This window comes from Lotus japonicus, chromosome 1 (assembly GCF_012489685.1).
Source record: "Lotus japonicus ecotype B-129 chromosome 1, LjGifu_v1.2".
NCBI classification, from domain to species: domain Eukaryota; kingdom Viridiplantae; phylum Streptophyta; class Magnoliopsida; order Fabales; family Fabaceae; genus Lotus; species Lotus japonicus.
Window position 1 is genome coordinate 128257716 of NC_080041.1, and position 16810 is coordinate 128274525.

General features: G+C 34.8%; 1 protein-coding gene, 1 non-coding gene and 1 pseudogene across 2 annotated transcripts; all 3 read right to left on the reverse strand.

The window, feature by feature from the left end:
* Positions 1 to 1929: 1929 nt before the first annotated feature.
* On the reverse strand, positions 1930 to 11704 carry LOC130730580 (uncharacterized; annotated as a pseudogene).
* Positions 11705 to 11787: 83 nt separating this feature from the next.
* TRNAK-UUU (transfer RNA lysine (anticodon UUU)) lies at positions 11788 to 11859 on the reverse strand. Its single transcript has one exon. It is a non-coding gene; the product is annotated as a tRNA-Lys (tRNA).
* Positions 11860 to 14053: 2194 nt separating this feature from the next.
* LOC130730581 (uncharacterized) lies at positions 14054 to 15189 on the reverse strand. Its single transcript, XM_057582627.1, has 3 exons — positions 14794 to 15189; positions 14600 to 14716; positions 14054 to 14426 (listed from the first exon to the last, which is right to left on the reverse strand). The coding sequence occupies exons 1-3, from the start codon at positions 15112 to 15114 to the stop codon at positions 14349 to 14351; spliced, it is 516 nt and encodes a 171-aa protein (XP_057438610.1). The 5' UTR covers positions 15115 to 15189; the 3' UTR covers positions 14054 to 14348.
* Positions 15190 to 16810: the final 1621 nt, after the last annotated feature.

Below are 16810 nucleotides of genomic sequence, written 5' to 3' on the forward strand. Positions count from 1 at the left end.
AAAACATGGTCTCCCCCTTTGTGTGGTGTTGTAAAGCCAAACACGAATGGAAGCTACATGGAGAGCTATAAGTGCATGGGTTGGGGTGGTCTTGTCGGGGATGAACATGGCAAGTGGATATGTGGCTTCCAAGTGATTGAAGTTGGCGGAAATCCATTCATTTCAAAGGCTAATGTGTTGCGTGAAGGTCTCTCTTGTTTGGAACTGTAGGTATAGGAATGTTATTTGTGAGGTGAATTGCGCAAAGTTACCTTCTTCCCTTTACGACCCATGAGAGCTTGAGATTCCTTATGCTCCTCAATGACTTCAATCTTTTGCGAGGGAGAAGTTGAAGTATTAGCCTTCAAATATTGCAATGTCGCGAATGATTTGTTAGTTACAATCGAAAGTTGTGCGACTATCTCGGATCCCTTTCTTTTAGGTGTTCCCCAACATGAGCTAGAGATTCTTCGCGTGAAAGGCTATTTGGCAGATTTGTAGCGTCTGTTTGTTTCGGTGGAACTTGCACTGAAAGGAAAACTAAGAATGGAAAGAGGCTGGAAAACTAAATACATAGTTGTTTGGCACACATCGAAAAGGAAAATGTAGGAATTTCTGTACGTGAACAGTAGAGGTGCAGTTTTCCTCGCATCATTGCCAAGAAAATGAGACAAAGAGAGGCTTTAATAGTAAAAGACTTAATCACCCTTACACTGTTTAACTTTAATAATAAACAAAATGCACTTCACGTACATATATTATTTTTCTTTTTATGTCTCAGGTTACAATGGTATAAAAAATGAAAAAAGTCTATTTCAAATTATATCTTAAAATCATTTTAGAAATGACGTTAGATTTTAATATATAGTTAAAAAAATGATATATGAACTATTTGTAGAAATGTATATGAGGGATAACATAGTAATAATGCATCACACTCATTTTGACCACTCTCACTTTTCCACTTATTATCCCTTCTTTTTCTCTCAATCCAAACAACTTCAAAATCAGTTCATTTTCCCTTTATATTCCTTCTTTTTATATTCCTTCCACTTATATTCTTTCCTCTTACTTTCACCTCTGCATCCAAACAAAGCAACAATTTCTATATTTTTTTTTATTATTTTTTGAAGCATAAAAAGAAAGTTTATATTTTTTTTTTTACATTTACCTTTAATTAATGTACTTCTTCCGTTTTAAAATAATTGTCCATTTAGATAGGAAAACAATTATTTCTATATATTTGTCACTTACAATCTCAAGAAACTTACAATCTCAATAAAATGTTAATTGATATTTTGTCAAATAATGCCTTATGAGAATAATAAATGACAAGAGATAAAAAAAAATACATTTTAAAAGGTAAAATATAAAAATAAAAATACATTTTAAAAGTAAACAAAATTAATTGCATTTTGTGTATTTTTTTTCTCTTACTAAACAATTATTTTGAAATGAATAGGGTATTGAGTAATGAGAAGTATGTAAATAATAAAAGTACACAAGGATATTCTTGAAAAAATATAATAAATATTTCTAGAATCTCTAAGTATGTCAACAAACACTAAGTATGTCTTTACAGGATCTTATAGTTAGGGACACAAGGAGCACACCATCATTTTTTTTTATGTTACACCATCATATTTCATTTAAATTTATAAAATATTTTCAATAGATTATGTTTTAAATTAAACAAAATGATTAAAAATGTTTATATCCCGAATTTATATACTGTAATCTAAAATGGTTCCTGTGAAAAAAACCTAGTGTTTAGTCCATGAAAAAAATGTTGTTTGATTGAAAATAGTCCTTATTAAGTCATAAAGCATTTTTGAAATATTTTTACCGAGCCACCCACCCATGTGAAAATCCTAGTAAGATATAGTAGGTGTCCACGTGTAATTCTCTGTCATACTCATTCTCCATACATACTAAGTGAAGACAAAAGAATAAAGAATCAACCTCTATTTCCTTTTCTTTGTTATATATTGACCTGTCTACATGTAGATACATGATAGTGGCACAGCATATGTATCTAAATCCAATTTACTCTAAGACCATTTGCAAAATAATGTTATTAAGACAGCAAAGAACATTTTTGAATGCACTAAGTTACATAAGCTGTGGCAGAGATCCAATTCAATCACCCTCTGATCACCTTTTTACACTCTCTGCAACAGAAGAAAGGGCACACGAGCTCCGCATACAAAAAAGAATAAGCTCGCCAGAAGGAATGTAATTGATGAGCAACACTCCCACATTTTTAAAGCATGGCTGGCTGCAACTGAATCATCATCATTGGTTTTGAGACTTTAATCTGTTCTTGGCCGATTTGGACCATTTTTATTGCTGTTGTACAAAGGTAACAGCCACCCAGATCCATGTTTCCTTTTCCCACAACACCGCCAATAAAGTATGAAAAATGAAACTATTACACCAAGGGGAATAGACCATCTGTTTCAATCAACAAAACAATCATATAGCAAATATCAACAACATTTTTCCATAAAATCAAATTATTTTCATAATTGAATAAGATAGTGACTAGTTGGCATTGTTTAACGTTGTTTGTAGGTATTAAAATCCGGATTAGATCTAACTCTACCCCTAAAGCTAGTCAGGGGTGAAGATTGCTCTACTTTTTATAAGGATTATTTTGACCATATATCTAGTTAATGGGGAACTATAACACACATCTCCCTCACGCTCAAGGCTAGACATCTGGAGCGTGAAGATTGCAGGACTGGATATCTAAGCAAGGGCGAAACTCAAACTACCTACTACCTAGGTCTGTCCCTGCATCTGCGCATGACCCATTTATTGGTGGGTCAATAACAGATCTAAAATAGGCTCTGAGAGCATATTAATATCCTGATTGGACCTAAGTACTTCTCTACCCCAAAAGTTAGCTGAGCAGTGATGATTGCTTTACTCTTCATAAGGATTACTTTGACCATATCTCTAGTCAATTTGGAACCTTATAACAATATTCAGCAATTTTAAATGAGAAAGAACAAACAGGGGAAAATATAAATCTAAACTAGAAACAAATAAGAAACTAAACGTTTGAGTGTTGACAGAAAGAAAGGAAAACGAAGAACATTCCCAGGTTGTAGAGAACCACTTGGATCTAATTTGGAACCCTTTGGTTCTACTTTGGCAATTAATGTTTTCAGTAAGTTATGATGTTGATGTGTATTAGATGAAGGAAAACACAAACACAAACACAACATCAATGGAAATAAGAGTGAGTACACCACTTGAATTATCTAGCATATAGTAATATGGATCTTAAAAGCAACCCATAAAAAGTTTTTAACTTATATCAGATATATGAATTTGGTTGGAAGCGTGGAAGGAAAGTGGTTGAATTACCTGTCAAGATCCAGGATTGGGCTGTAAACAAGAGTCTCCCAAGTTCCAACTATAAAATGCCAAACTGGGTTATAGTAAAGTGACTCTGCTGACCAAAACAACCGCGTGTAGGTCTCCAGAAATATAAAAAGTACCCATGCTCCAATTTCAATCAAAATGAACTTCAAAATAAAACGGCCAATCACTACCATGACCAGGGAGAAGGCCACCAACCAATTGAAAAGCCTGTGGTTGTACTCCTTTATAAATAGAGACTTAGACTTCTCCAGCATCTGCATATTCATTTGTTACATCAAGGTATGTCAAGCATCACTAGCAAATCAGGAAAAATTAACTAGAATAATTTATTTGCTTCATAGAAAATAGGAGCAGTTCCACATTTTATGACAAATCAGTCTGCTATGTACTATATACTAATACCTAATTAAAAGGTCAATTTAGTATATCAAATACTGTCACATTTTCACGTGACAGACGAGTACAAACAATTCCATATTTTATGACAAACGAGTCTTCAATGTACCGATAAAAAGGTCAACTCAGTACGCATATCGAATACAGTTACTTTTCCATTAAGGATAGTGCAGAGTTAGACAGATAAAATAGGGAAAAGAATCACTTCTGTGTACTAAACTAAGGCCCAGGATTCCAATGTTCAAGCGAAATACAAGCATGAAAAAGGAATAACATAAAGCATGCCCCACAAGTATCAGAATAAAAAATTGAGAAAACACTATTATCATGCCAGACCTTTAACATCCGCTTCTCGTAATTTGTTTTCGAAGGTCCAACACACTCATGCTCAAAACTACTATTGCATTTCATGAGACCTGCATTAAATTTTGACATGGAAGGAAGCCTTAGAACTTGAAGCTGATCCATCATGTCCTCACATCTGGTGTACAGTGCCTCACAAAGCTTTGAAGATTTATATTCATTTTGGAAAAGGGCATTCTTATATACCTGCATAATTTTCATTTGTAAATATCAAATTTCCATAGTACAGATAAGCTTGAATCATCATACTCAAATTAGAAGACCGAAATTGAGTATACAGCAAAGAACCATACATCATCAAATCAAAGGCTGCTCTTTTATGTTGAATGTAGTAAAAGGATATTAACCAGCTAAGCAGCTTAATCTAGACATAACTTTTAACATAATTAACAAAAGCTAGTTGCCAACTCATTGACGTTTTGAAGCTTTGAGGACAGAGGACCCATAGTCCTTCATAAGTCATGCTTCTCACTCGTGCTGACAGACTCAACGTGTCCCCTACAGTAAGACACTAACAACCAAAAGATTTTTGCTATTTAACCTACTCATTTATTTTTGCTAAGAACCAGAATAGTTTAGAATTCAAACCATAAGGACATATTTGATAAGAGAATATCATTCTACAAAATTTCTCCATCAACATTTTAGCTGCTAATTAAATTGCCAGTGAGCCAATTTTATTTTGCAAGCTTCCATTATATTACAAACATTCAAGCAATACCTTATTTATTTCTTCTTCCAGCTGCATGATTGATTTCTTAGCATGGTGACGGCCAAAATGTTGCTGATCAAACATTTCCATGGCTTCACCTCTAGACCTATCATGGGACTCTTGTAGAGATTCCTCTGAAAGAGGTAGATCCACGGTTGCCATTCTTTCACTGTATAACTTAAGACATCTCTCAAGAATATTCTTATTGAAAATCTCCACAAGAGAGCCCGTCGATGGAATCTCTCCTTTGTTCAAGGCTTCAAGTATCTAAGTTCGAAAAAACATATTAAAGTGGTTTAATGGAGATATAGAGGATAAACTCACAATTCTGAAAGCATGATCTTATTAGTTGTGCAATTATTATCCTTAGTCTGAAAATATTTGAGATGATAGAGAGCTAAAATTGATGTAGAAAATATATTACTTACGAGCGAAAACATCAGAAGTGAATGCATAAAGTAAGATCCCCCACCCCCACAAAAAAAAAACTCCATTTTTATGAGCTAGAGCAGGAAGTGCATTGAAACAGAGACTTAGAACAACTTATAGGTGCAAGTTAAACAACTAAAAGTCAAAATTTGAAGACATATATCTAGATAGTTACTAAAACCTTGATTTTTATTTGCCATAGAAAGAAAGCAAAACAAACAAGCTATATTTTCTGCTACTTGATTGATTTGCTTATCCTAATTCTACTCTACTCTACAATGACTTTGAGTCACACAGAATCTTCCATTGAGGTCACTCATATAACATTATTTAGAGAAACAACAGATACCATGGACTTGAAAATTAAGTTAGAAGGCTTATTTCACATTAAACTAAGATTACTTTTATTCATTCCTTCAAAGAGAAGATGTAAAACCCTCAACCCTAAACATGCAAAACCAAGTACCTGCTCCAGGAAGGAAACAAACTCCTTTCCATTTAGAGATTTTCCCTGAACAATCTTTGGACGGATTAAGCTAGCAACAAGCTCTTTTAATTTATCCCGTTTCTTCACATATGATGGGTCAAGTTCTGAATCCTTCATGTCACAAAGCTTTGTTCGCTGAAGATGTGGCTGTTTAAAGTCCAATAGCAACAATCAGTTAGCCAACAAATGCAGTCTGGTTTTAGTAAAAAAAAATACATTTTCTATTTGTACTAGACATTTTAAGAGAGACCCCATTACTACAGTGGTGCCTAAGGGATCCTCATTACAAGGCTCGAAAAGAGGGAATGGGAAAAAATATGTTTCAGGGGATGCTGAACCCCCTGCCAAGGACTTGCAAGTTGCAACCAAATGTCTCAACCACGTGAGCCAGATCAAGTAACATTTAATTAAAGACTGCAGTTTAATAAAGCAATAATCTCTACTTTGAAATATAAATATAGAAATGCATCCATCAGACAGGTAGGTGGACTTTGGTTATAACTTATAAATACTCTGGTTATAACTTATAAATAAACACATTGATACTTTGCTAGCTATTATTTGAAATTACACTTGAATTCATGCATCAGAAATATTACTTTCAAGACTGAGGTCACGTTCTTCACAATAAGAAGAGTAAAAGCTCTTTCAATTCTATTCAACATGGCTTTCAAATAACCATGCATACAGCGCTTTTACCAGTTATTAATATTTATCAATGACATTTTAGAACTAAGAAGTACTGCGCTGGACAAGAAGCAACATAATTTAGAAGAAAATTAGACTTCTTATCACCCAAAACTAACTTGTGTGAAAATGCAAAGAGTTGCAATCTGTGATGGATTATTTCTCATAGCGATAATGTTAGAGCAGCTAGTCGTGCAGGGCCTTTGGTGCAAGATGGCGTAGGGCCCAAAGAGTGGAAGGTTTATTCTAGAAGGGGAAAAGGGAATCTCCAGGTGGATAACTAATTCCCTAACTTTCAGGAAGAGAGAGAGCCAATGATTGTAATAGGACTTTACTATAAGAAGGTAGTTAGAGGAGGGTCGAGGGGTATCTTATTTTCATAGCTGTGTAAGGAAATGGATAGGAAGCAATAAGCTTCCTATTAGGAGCTGAGCTCTTGTCAGATTTAGGGAACCATTCCCCTTCTCTGTAATTTACCAAGTATAATTCAATAAGCAATCATTTCAGTTTCAGTTCATTTACCTCTATTCTGTGTTTGAGACCATTGTTAGGAAATCGATTCCTAACAGATAACTAATACAAGGCAAGTGCAGGCACAAATAGGATGGGGATTTCTAAGCTCTACCATGTAGCTGGAAAGGTCAACTTTTGTCATTCAATATAAGACAAAGGAAATCTGTCCTGATGGAAATGGTCCATCAAATATCAAGGATTAAAGAATCTCATGCAAGGGACTAAGAATTCCATGGTAAGGAATGGCAAAGATATAAAAGAAAACATGAGGACACATACTTGTGGTAAGCTAAAGGCAGTACTGTTGTCACCCATAATAGCCAATGAGTCCCGGATCTGATTGACCTGATGAAGTAAACTAACATTCAGTTCCAGACTGGTGATATTTTTACTGATAATTGCAAATTGAAATCCACAAAAGAAAATACCATATCAATATTTTTGTCCCCTGCAAATCAATAATAAACAAATAGCCTATCATCAGAAAATTTGCTTTAGAAATTATGGAAAATCAGACTGCACATAAAGTTAAGCTGCAAGCAAATATACTAACCATGAGAATTGGGGACTCTTCGAAGAGCTTCATCCACCATTTCTTGCACTGATTTTCCTTCTGCAAGCAATTAAGGAAAATATTAGTACCCAATGGAGTACACATGATAGAGAAGGGCAGCAGCAGAGATATATTGCCTAGAATTCAGCAGTGACCAAAATAATTTTATTTGCATTGTCTGTTAGTGGCCCAAAAAAAGAGAACAAAGGGGATTGAAAAGGTGGCAGATATCTTATTGATCAGAACACAATCAAGGAAAGGGATTAAACTTACGCAAAAAATCACGTTGGATAAGCCATAAGAGCTTAGCAGGTTCAAATGCAACATCTTGACCCTTCAAAAATAAAAAATTCAAACAAAAACGAAATTAACAATGAAAAACTTCATGCAAAAAGAGTAATTAGATAAATGAGGACAGTACTAAGGCCTTTGACCTACCTTGACTCTGTTCCAACACATTCGAGTTGCAAATTATAATGCATTGAATATGCAAATAAAAAAAACAAGTTAGTAACCCAAATATTGTTTTATCATTTACCAAGCAATATTAAAAATAATACACAAGCGCACACACACAAACCTCCCATAAAATTCTTCAGCCAGCTCAACCGCAAAAGAGAGTCGAGAGATGTCAGCTTCTCGTATCTTAAAACACGAAGATAAAAACATTTTAGCATAATTAAAACAGGACATTTACTGATTGTGGCCTTCTAGATTATTCAGCTACTAAATGTTTATTGAAAGTTGACCCCAGCAAACATGAAACCTCAACTATTGAGATAGCTTTTGGGTTGAGTTAGGCCTCCCAAATTTCTTATTTTTTTCCATTCATTTTTTATATACAATTATACTATAGCTTACTGATTTTTATTAAAATAAGAAATTTAGCTACTCATAATGTTATTATTAAACAAATTAAATAAACAAACTAGGATGCACTCACACTAAATATTTTATAATTAGACACAGCAAAGTATTTGAGCTCACTCTAGACTTGCACTTTCATCACATAGTGTATGACATTAAGCCTGGGGATCCAATGCCATACTCATCACTGATGCATGAAGTTATGTTCGTTAACACTCAAAAAGGACTTTTTTCATTTGTCAATCCACCATTACAACAACAAACAAGGGCAGCACTTTTCAAGGGGGTTATGATGACTAACCGTCTCAGGAAGATTATAGATAAGCACAGAACTCATAACAGTTGCCAGTGCAAATATCCTGTAACAGGAAAACACAAGAAAATGTCAAACGAGGAATGGCAAGTGATTACCAACATAAACATATTTTCAAAAAATAAAATAAAAAATAAACCCCAATATACAATGAGTCAGCAATTACCTATCATCATATACATTTGACTTTCCTATGCTTTCAAATCCTTCGGTATCTAGGTAAAAGACAGATGTTTTTACTCCATCAATATCCAACTCTATAGGTGTTCCCCAAATCCATATCCCTGTATGACATCACCAAACAAGAATAAAGACATGTTTTAAAAAATGATATGTAACTCCAACTAAGCAAAACAATGAGAAAATCCCAATCTCCACACACCTTTTGTCTTGGTGTCACGCATGTGCCCCACACCGAACCCTAACAAAACAAACACATTAGTGTACATAAAATCCTTAAAAGTAGTCAAATGATGACTGCAAAATTTTCCTAATAATGTAGATGATGAGGTTAAAATTCTAGTAGATGTAAAAGACGCACCTTCATAACAAGAAAGAGAGAGAAGCTGATTAAGCAAAAATGATTTTCCTGAGCGGTATGGTCCAATTACCTGATAAAAACATCAGTAAGAATCACCTGATAAAGACAGTCGAAAAGTGATAAAGTAGAACCCAGAAATGGTAGGATTTATGAACCACTGAACAAAGTTATCAAATAAATATGCAACACTATATATGCAAGACTTATCAATTATAGTAAAAGTTATCCATTACAAAGCATAAAATAAATGGCAAAGTACTTATATTCACATGATAAGAGTAAGACAAAGACTTATCTCCAACATCTCAATTACTCAAATTATTGAAAAGAAAAAATGCAAAGTGAGGCTACTTGAGAAAGAAAAAATCTTGATGCAAGTTGCAACTCAGTGGGAAAGAAGAGGATCATCAACTTTGGTAGTTATTTAGCTACACTTTGGCACTTCCATAAATTGTAATTCCTCACTCTTAAGACGTTTTTCTGTCTCACCTTTAGTGGAAGAAAACAATACTTTTGAATTTCTGAAATATTGAGAGTTTCATGTTTTGACTTTCAACAACATGCTAATATTTACAAAAGCCAATTTATAGAATATATGTCGTCAAACATTGCGACCTGTGCTACAAGGTTTACTTTTAAATTCATGTTTTATTTTGAGTGAACTGCCAACCGTCATCTACGAAGTGTATAAGAATAAATAACAGCAACTGCTCATACAACATCAATGAGTAACATTCTCAGGGAAAGATGAGTTATCCATGTGAAACCTAATATTAGCTTATCACTATTCACTACGTCTTGAAACCAATCCATTAAAACACCATGAAGTGCCCCCCCCCCCCCGGTTAAATAATATGTTAATCAAAAAACACAAACAGTGGATGATCCAGAGTTTCTGTCAAACTTACTGCAACAGATGCGATGGGGTTTGTTATTTTCTCAATAGCTTCCAAGCCTTCTCTTGAAAGACGAAGTTTTGTATGACCAGGATCAGGTTCCACAATGGGAAAGCTGTTCAGACAAAAGTGGGACAAGAGAATTAGCATAGCTTACCACAGCTTGAAAGTGCAAATATAAAATGCACTTCATGACAACCAGAACAAACTTAGTCGTACAATAATGGTAACAAGCAAAGAGTCTCAGTCCCAAAATATTGAATTGGCTGCATAGGCTACACCATACCGACAAAAAATACATTCCATAAGTTCTTTCTTGCACTAGCTAATTTAAAGACAATTCCACACCACACCTACATACCACCGCCAGAGATAAAGTATTCAATTGAATGTTCTTTTGTTGCTTTGGCCATAGGTTTTTTGCTAACATTCTGAAGGGTGAATTGTTCAGATGATTTTTCCATCATGTTTAGTTCTGAACTAAGCCCATAATGTGTGAGCAAACCTTTCTTGTATATGAAAACGTCACAAAATCTTCTGCATTCTTACTACAAAGATGCACTTCCCATTTTCCCAATGACATAAAAATAATGATTTGCAAGGACACATCCAAAAATTTAAGAGTCGAATGTATTAATAGCTTAAACTGTATAATCAACAATTGCAGCAAGAATAGAAAGTAAAACAATGTGTGAATCACATGAAGCAATCTTTACTCCATGGAATAATGTTCACATGATGACAGCAATACAACAGTAGCTACATTCATCCCCAATCCCACAAACCACACATTTACAATTGATTCCTTAGCAATTAACCCATTAGGTTCAAATTGGGTCCAACTTTAGTTACTGAAGAACTTATATAAGCATCAAAAGAAAGGGGCAACAATCCATAACCATCCTTCTTCTGAATGTAAAACTAGCTCACAGCTTGGTTTGGAACTTGTTTATCATCAACATACAAACCCATTCCCTTTGCCTATTGAAAAATGAACAATCCAAACCATATAAAGATATGCAAATGGGGTGAAAGTGTGAATCTCACACACCACCCAATGACAAAAGCAGGAAATGAAATTCATGGGCAGGATCCAAAACGTGAAAAGTTTACACTTTTACAAGCGTGAAGCCAAAAAATCAAAGTTTCAAAAGCTAACAGTTATCAGATCTCAGAAACAAACACATTACACCGACATTGGTACTTGATTAAAGTGAGAAAAGGAAGAAAAGAAACACTTACGATTGGTGAAAATTGTCAATGGAGCAGAACACGGTTGCAAAGAGAGAGTAGAAGAGGAGAAGGAGGTACAGAACAGTGTTGTCCATGAGCAGAGATGGGAAATGTGGGTGAACAGAGAAGTCCAAATCGAAAAGGAAGATGAAGAAGCAATGTCAATTGAGAATCATATCATGGCATTGATGATCAGTGAGGTGAGGTGAGGGCATTGAAAATTGAAGCAAAAAAAAAAAGACATGGAGATCTGTAACAAGTCGTCGTGGATGTGAGTTTCGATCGTTGTTGTTGTTGTTGTCTGTCTGGCTAATGTTGGAAAAGTGAAAACAGTAGCGTGTTCATTTGGTCACGTTGTGTTATGTTACCCTTTGTTTGTGACATAAAGACACCGCCGTAAAAGTGAAAAAATAAAATAAAAACAACGCCGTCTGTGGGGATCGAACCCACGACCACGTGGTTAAAAGCCACGCGCTCTACCACTGAGCTAAGAAGGCTATTACGATTGTAAGAAATCATCAGAGCGTATTTATAGATTGTTTCTATGTTTATTTGGGCCTTTTTTGTTCTCCATGCTGAACTTTGGGGAATCATACTTGAGAGTGAAAACATGAAATTCTTATAGTGAAATTTGTGTTTCACCCTTAGATGCTCAAGTCGGATGTCAAAAATAAAGAAGTATGAAAATGTGCTTATGTCCATGTCCAGGGTTCATATCCTCTCCAATGAATTTCTCTCATATTTTCTCCAGTGGACATTGAACCGCCAAAAAATGTTGTCAGTTGTCATAAAATGCTGCAAACAAAATTGACAGAATTTGTGGTAGCTAAGAAACCGTCACAAATGTCCACTGGAGAAAACATGAGATAAATCCACTGGAGAGGATCTCAACCCCCATGTCCATGTCAATGATGAGAGCAAATTTTATCCATCTTCATTTTAATCTGGTCTCAACTTATTTTAAATTTTTATTACAGTTTTAGTTTTCTTTCTAATTTCAATATTAATTTACTTCTTAATTTTTTATCAAATAAAAATATTTAAGTGAACAAAAAAATAAATCAAAAAATAAATAAAACGGAAAGATATGAATGAGTTCAAGGGTTTTTTACCCTTATTTCGATCGGTCATGATCTCTGTTTATGAATCTCATATTAAATAAATTAAATTTGAATGAATTGCACAAGTTTTTTGAAAAAAATACTGTGTGATTTTAGTATTTCTTTGTCGTTCATTTGATGTAATGACTCTTTCGTTTATGCGCTGTTATGGCAACTATGTGGCGGATTTGCTTGCTAGGAGGGCTTCCTCATTCGCCGGTTTGGTATGGATTGATGAGGTTCCCTCAAGCAACCTCTTTTGTTTTTGTTTTGCGGATATTTCGGCCTCAATGCCGGTCCAAGTTTAATTGAATTGCAGTCATATTTCAAAAAAAAAAATTCAGGTTTGTTTTAGGTCATAGAAATAAAACCGAGGTAATTTTTATCTTCTTGGTGACCTTGAACTAATGTTCACAACTATTATAAACTCTCTAAACCCAATTAGATGCGTACTAAGTCATTTTTTACTTAGAAGACAAAATAAAGATATTGCTACAACATGTTCGTGGAAGTGTAAAAAAGAACTCAAATCTAGAGTTATATATGTCACTTTTGTATGAATTTGGTGGAATTTGAAAGATAATGTTACCATCTAACATTTTTTGAGAATGACCAAGACTTAACCAATGTTTGGATAGTAAAAAAAAAAAAGTCAAAATTGACAAAAAATGAATTGAAATTTCACACAAAAGTCAATCAGTAGTCAACTATTTTAAGTCCCACATTTAATATGTCTTTATCCTCTCATCTGTTATTCCTCTATATTAATGGAGCTTCTTCTTATATTTCATCAACCTAGAAAATCTAAGACTAATGTATAAGATTTGACACTCATTTGAGTGTTTTGGGTCATATAGAAATAGTGTGAAAACACAGAGTCTACAATTATTGTTGCGAGCTGGGCCAAAATTTGAGAGTGCTAGCGGTTGAGGTTGGTTAAAATCCAATTTACTAGTCTACCAAAATGCAGCAGGTTGTATCTAAAACCAGCACAGAAGCTGAATATAGGAGCCTTTATGCAGCAGCAACTGAAATTACTTGACTTCAAATCTTCCTATCTGAACTTGGTTTATCTGCTCAAAATGCCTTTTATGGCAATAACTGTTTGCTGCCAAACCTATTCTCCAATCCTGCACCAAGCATTTTGGGCTAGATTTATATTTTGTTCTAGATTTATATTTTGTTCAAGACAAAGTTTCACAAAAGCAATTACAAGTTTAGCACATTCCTGTTATTTAAGAAACTGTCAAAATTCTTACCAAGCCCATATCTCAAGCTAGTTTTCAGAATTGGCGTTTCAAACTTAGAGTTCCGCCACCCTGAGTTTGCAGGGGATGATAAGGATAACAGATCATAGAGTATTAGAGTAGTTACTAGTCAGTAGCAGGTTATAGAGTTATAGAATTAGTTTTCAGAAGTCACATGTAAGGCGACTTACTATTGTTGTTATCTATAGAACTTTCACTCTCTGTAATCTTTGTACGACTTAATTTCATTTCCTTTCAATACAATTGATACATAAGTAAAATCTCTCTTGATCACTTCCTCCTCTTCGTTGTAGCACTGATACATTTCCAATCAAACTTAATAATAAGTAACCCTTACAACCAATTGTCATAACAAAGGGGGAAGGTAAAGCAGTTTCAGATGAGAGTCATCATGATAATCGCACAAACCATATAAAAGGAAATTGTGCTGATTGCAGAATACATTATGGCATTGTGTTCAATAAGCTAATCTGTCGATAGATATTCACAAAACCTCATAAATATTCACACTGGACTTTGACTTACCCTATGGCATTATCTGCAATTTTCTTGTGTGATTTACAGTTACAGAAAAGGTGAGATAAAAAAGGCAGTAGATTGGAAGTTTACACATGGCTTCTATAAATAGCCATCTCTCTTATCTTGTTCTTCAGCTTCCTTGTTGGCAGTTTGAACAGACTTGTACCAAAGGAAAATCTGAATTCAAACACCATAACTCATAAAGAAACATATAGTATAAAGTTATATTTTTTATACTACCCAAATTGCAAAAAATGCACCATGGTCACAAATTGGAGTAATGAAGCAACTATTTCTCAAATTGAAACTGAAACCCTAGTAATTGGGAAAAGGGGTGATCGAGTAATTACCGAAGAGGGAATGCCAGTGAAGGCGAAGAAACCAAGCACGGGAGCATAAAACACACTGTCATAGGGAAGAAGCCCAAAGACTGGTTTCTGATTCACGTATTCGAAAATGGAACCTACCTGTGAAAACAACAGATACATATCACAAATGGAAAACCAGAAAATCATGGTGAAATTGGAAGAGGTTAGTTGATTACAGCTGCAATTGCAGTGATAGCAGAGGCGAGTAGATAAACGTAGAAGGGAACTTCAAATCCAGAAGATGAAGCAGTTTTGTTGTTGGCTTCATCGCGAGCCCACGGAGGAGGTTCATCGGAGTCTGGTTTAGCCCAGGACGGGACTTTTTCATCGGAGTCTTTGGTCACCGCCACCACCACAAGCTTCTGCGGTGGTTTTTTTCTTATACCAAAGAATTTACTCTGGCATTGAGGAACACCCAGAAACGGTGTGGGTAATGATGCATGTTGATTTTGTATTGATGGTAATGAGAAGAAGGTGGTAGTAGCAGAAGCTGCCATGGTTTCTTTCTTCTAACAATACAAAATGCTCTTTCTTTCCCTTCTGTATAGCATGATGAACCAGTCAGATCTTATCCATCATGTGGGCTTTGGGCCTGTGGGGTTTGAAGAAGAGAGTTGATTTTTCCACCCCAAACTATCGGGGGTTAGATTTCTCACCCCACTACTTGGATTTCACACCTCCAATTTTCGGATTTTTATATTCCGAATTATTTCGGAATTTAATATTCCGAAATTATATACTTAGTAGTGCAAAATACAACGTAACATCTCATTTTTTAGTGAGAAAATACTTCGGAAATTAAGTTTCCGAAATTTGTTTTAAGTGGGGTGGTATTTCTAATAGGTGGGGTATCAAATCCTCCCCTCCAAACTAGGGGTGTACAAGACCCGGCCCTACCCGCCAACCCGTCCCGGCCCAAGCTTTTAGGGCCGGGTTGAACCCGGCCCGATCATTAAAAGAGACCGGGTTCGGGTTGATTTTTGAGTTACCCGACTTCGGGTAGGGTCGGGTTCGGGTTGACACTCGGGTCACCCGGCCCGTCCCACATATATATTTTATAAAATTTTAATTTTTTATAATGATTAAAATGTGATACATGGTGCTCAAATTTATCTTACCATGTAGATGAAATTAAAATGTTTAACATTTACCTTATGAATTAAATAAACGTTGGTCAAACTATTGACACTTTCATGCTCTAACAAGAGAAAATCATGTGTGTGTATTATGCATATGTGAAACAAGTGAAGAAATGATCAAACAAAATGTAATCCTCTCAAGTGCAATAGATTATGAAAGAATTGGATTCTTTCAAGTTATTTCTTCTAAAAAATAGTTCCAACTTATAACTCTTTTAGTATGTTATTATCTTTAAATTTTACAATTAGTATCAAATAGTCTTAAACTTATTGTCCATCGGGCCAACCCGGTCCCGTCCTACATAGACCCGTCCTAAATTGGACCCGCATAATGTCGGGTTGCTTCGGGTCTAAGGACGGGTTAGGGTCTATGAATTGACCCGATCAATATTTAGGGCCGGGTTAGGGTTAACCAAAACCCGTCCCAACCCGTCCCTTGTACACCCCTACTCCAAACTATCAAACACCACAATTTTCATCCCACTTAAAAAATTTCTATAATGCTCTCACTTAGGTTCATTATCGGATTCTTAAAACCTAGATCCGAGTTAACTTACTCTTAGGTCAAAACTATTTGCTTCCAAGGTCTAAAATCGGGAAGGTAGTTCGAAGATTACATTCTTGATATGGAAATTTACTTGCTTTGGGTTCCCGAAAACCCGTAAATACAAATATGAAAACTAGACAAAAACCTAGTAGTGTAATCCCCATTATGTGTATTCCAGGTTCAATAATTCTTGAGAAAAAAAATAACAATTTTGGGAAGTATATACTCAAATTAAACATTTAATTTACAATACAACTCTAACATTAAATTTTCACAAGTATCTTGTGAAATGTGTACAAACTAAATATGGACACACTAGTGTTTTTACCCGTGCGCTGCACGGCGAAGATGACTACTATATTTGATAACTCAATCAATATTTTAATTATAAAAAATTAACATACTAAAAATGATACATAATTTATTTATTTCTCAACATTTCTTATATTTATATATTATTTCTCTTTCCAAAAAAAATCATTTACAAATTTAAATTTTTAAATTTAA

What these genes read in the sequence shown, in the direction of transcription:
- LOC130730581 (XM_057582627.1), bottom strand. Translation starts at nt 15,114, where the DNA reads ATGGCAGCTTCTGCTACTACCACCTTCTTCTCATTACCATCAATACAA. An exon ending in CTATCACTGCAATTGCAGCT is followed by an intron (nt 14,717 to 14,793) that starts GTAATCAACTAA and finishes TTGTTTTCACAG; the next exon opens with GTAGGTTCCATTTTCGAATA. An exon ending in TCACTGGCATTCCCTCTTCG is followed by an intron (nt 14,427 to 14,599) that starts GTAATTACTCGA and finishes GTTTGAATTCAG; the next exon opens with ATTTTCCTTTGGTACAAGTC.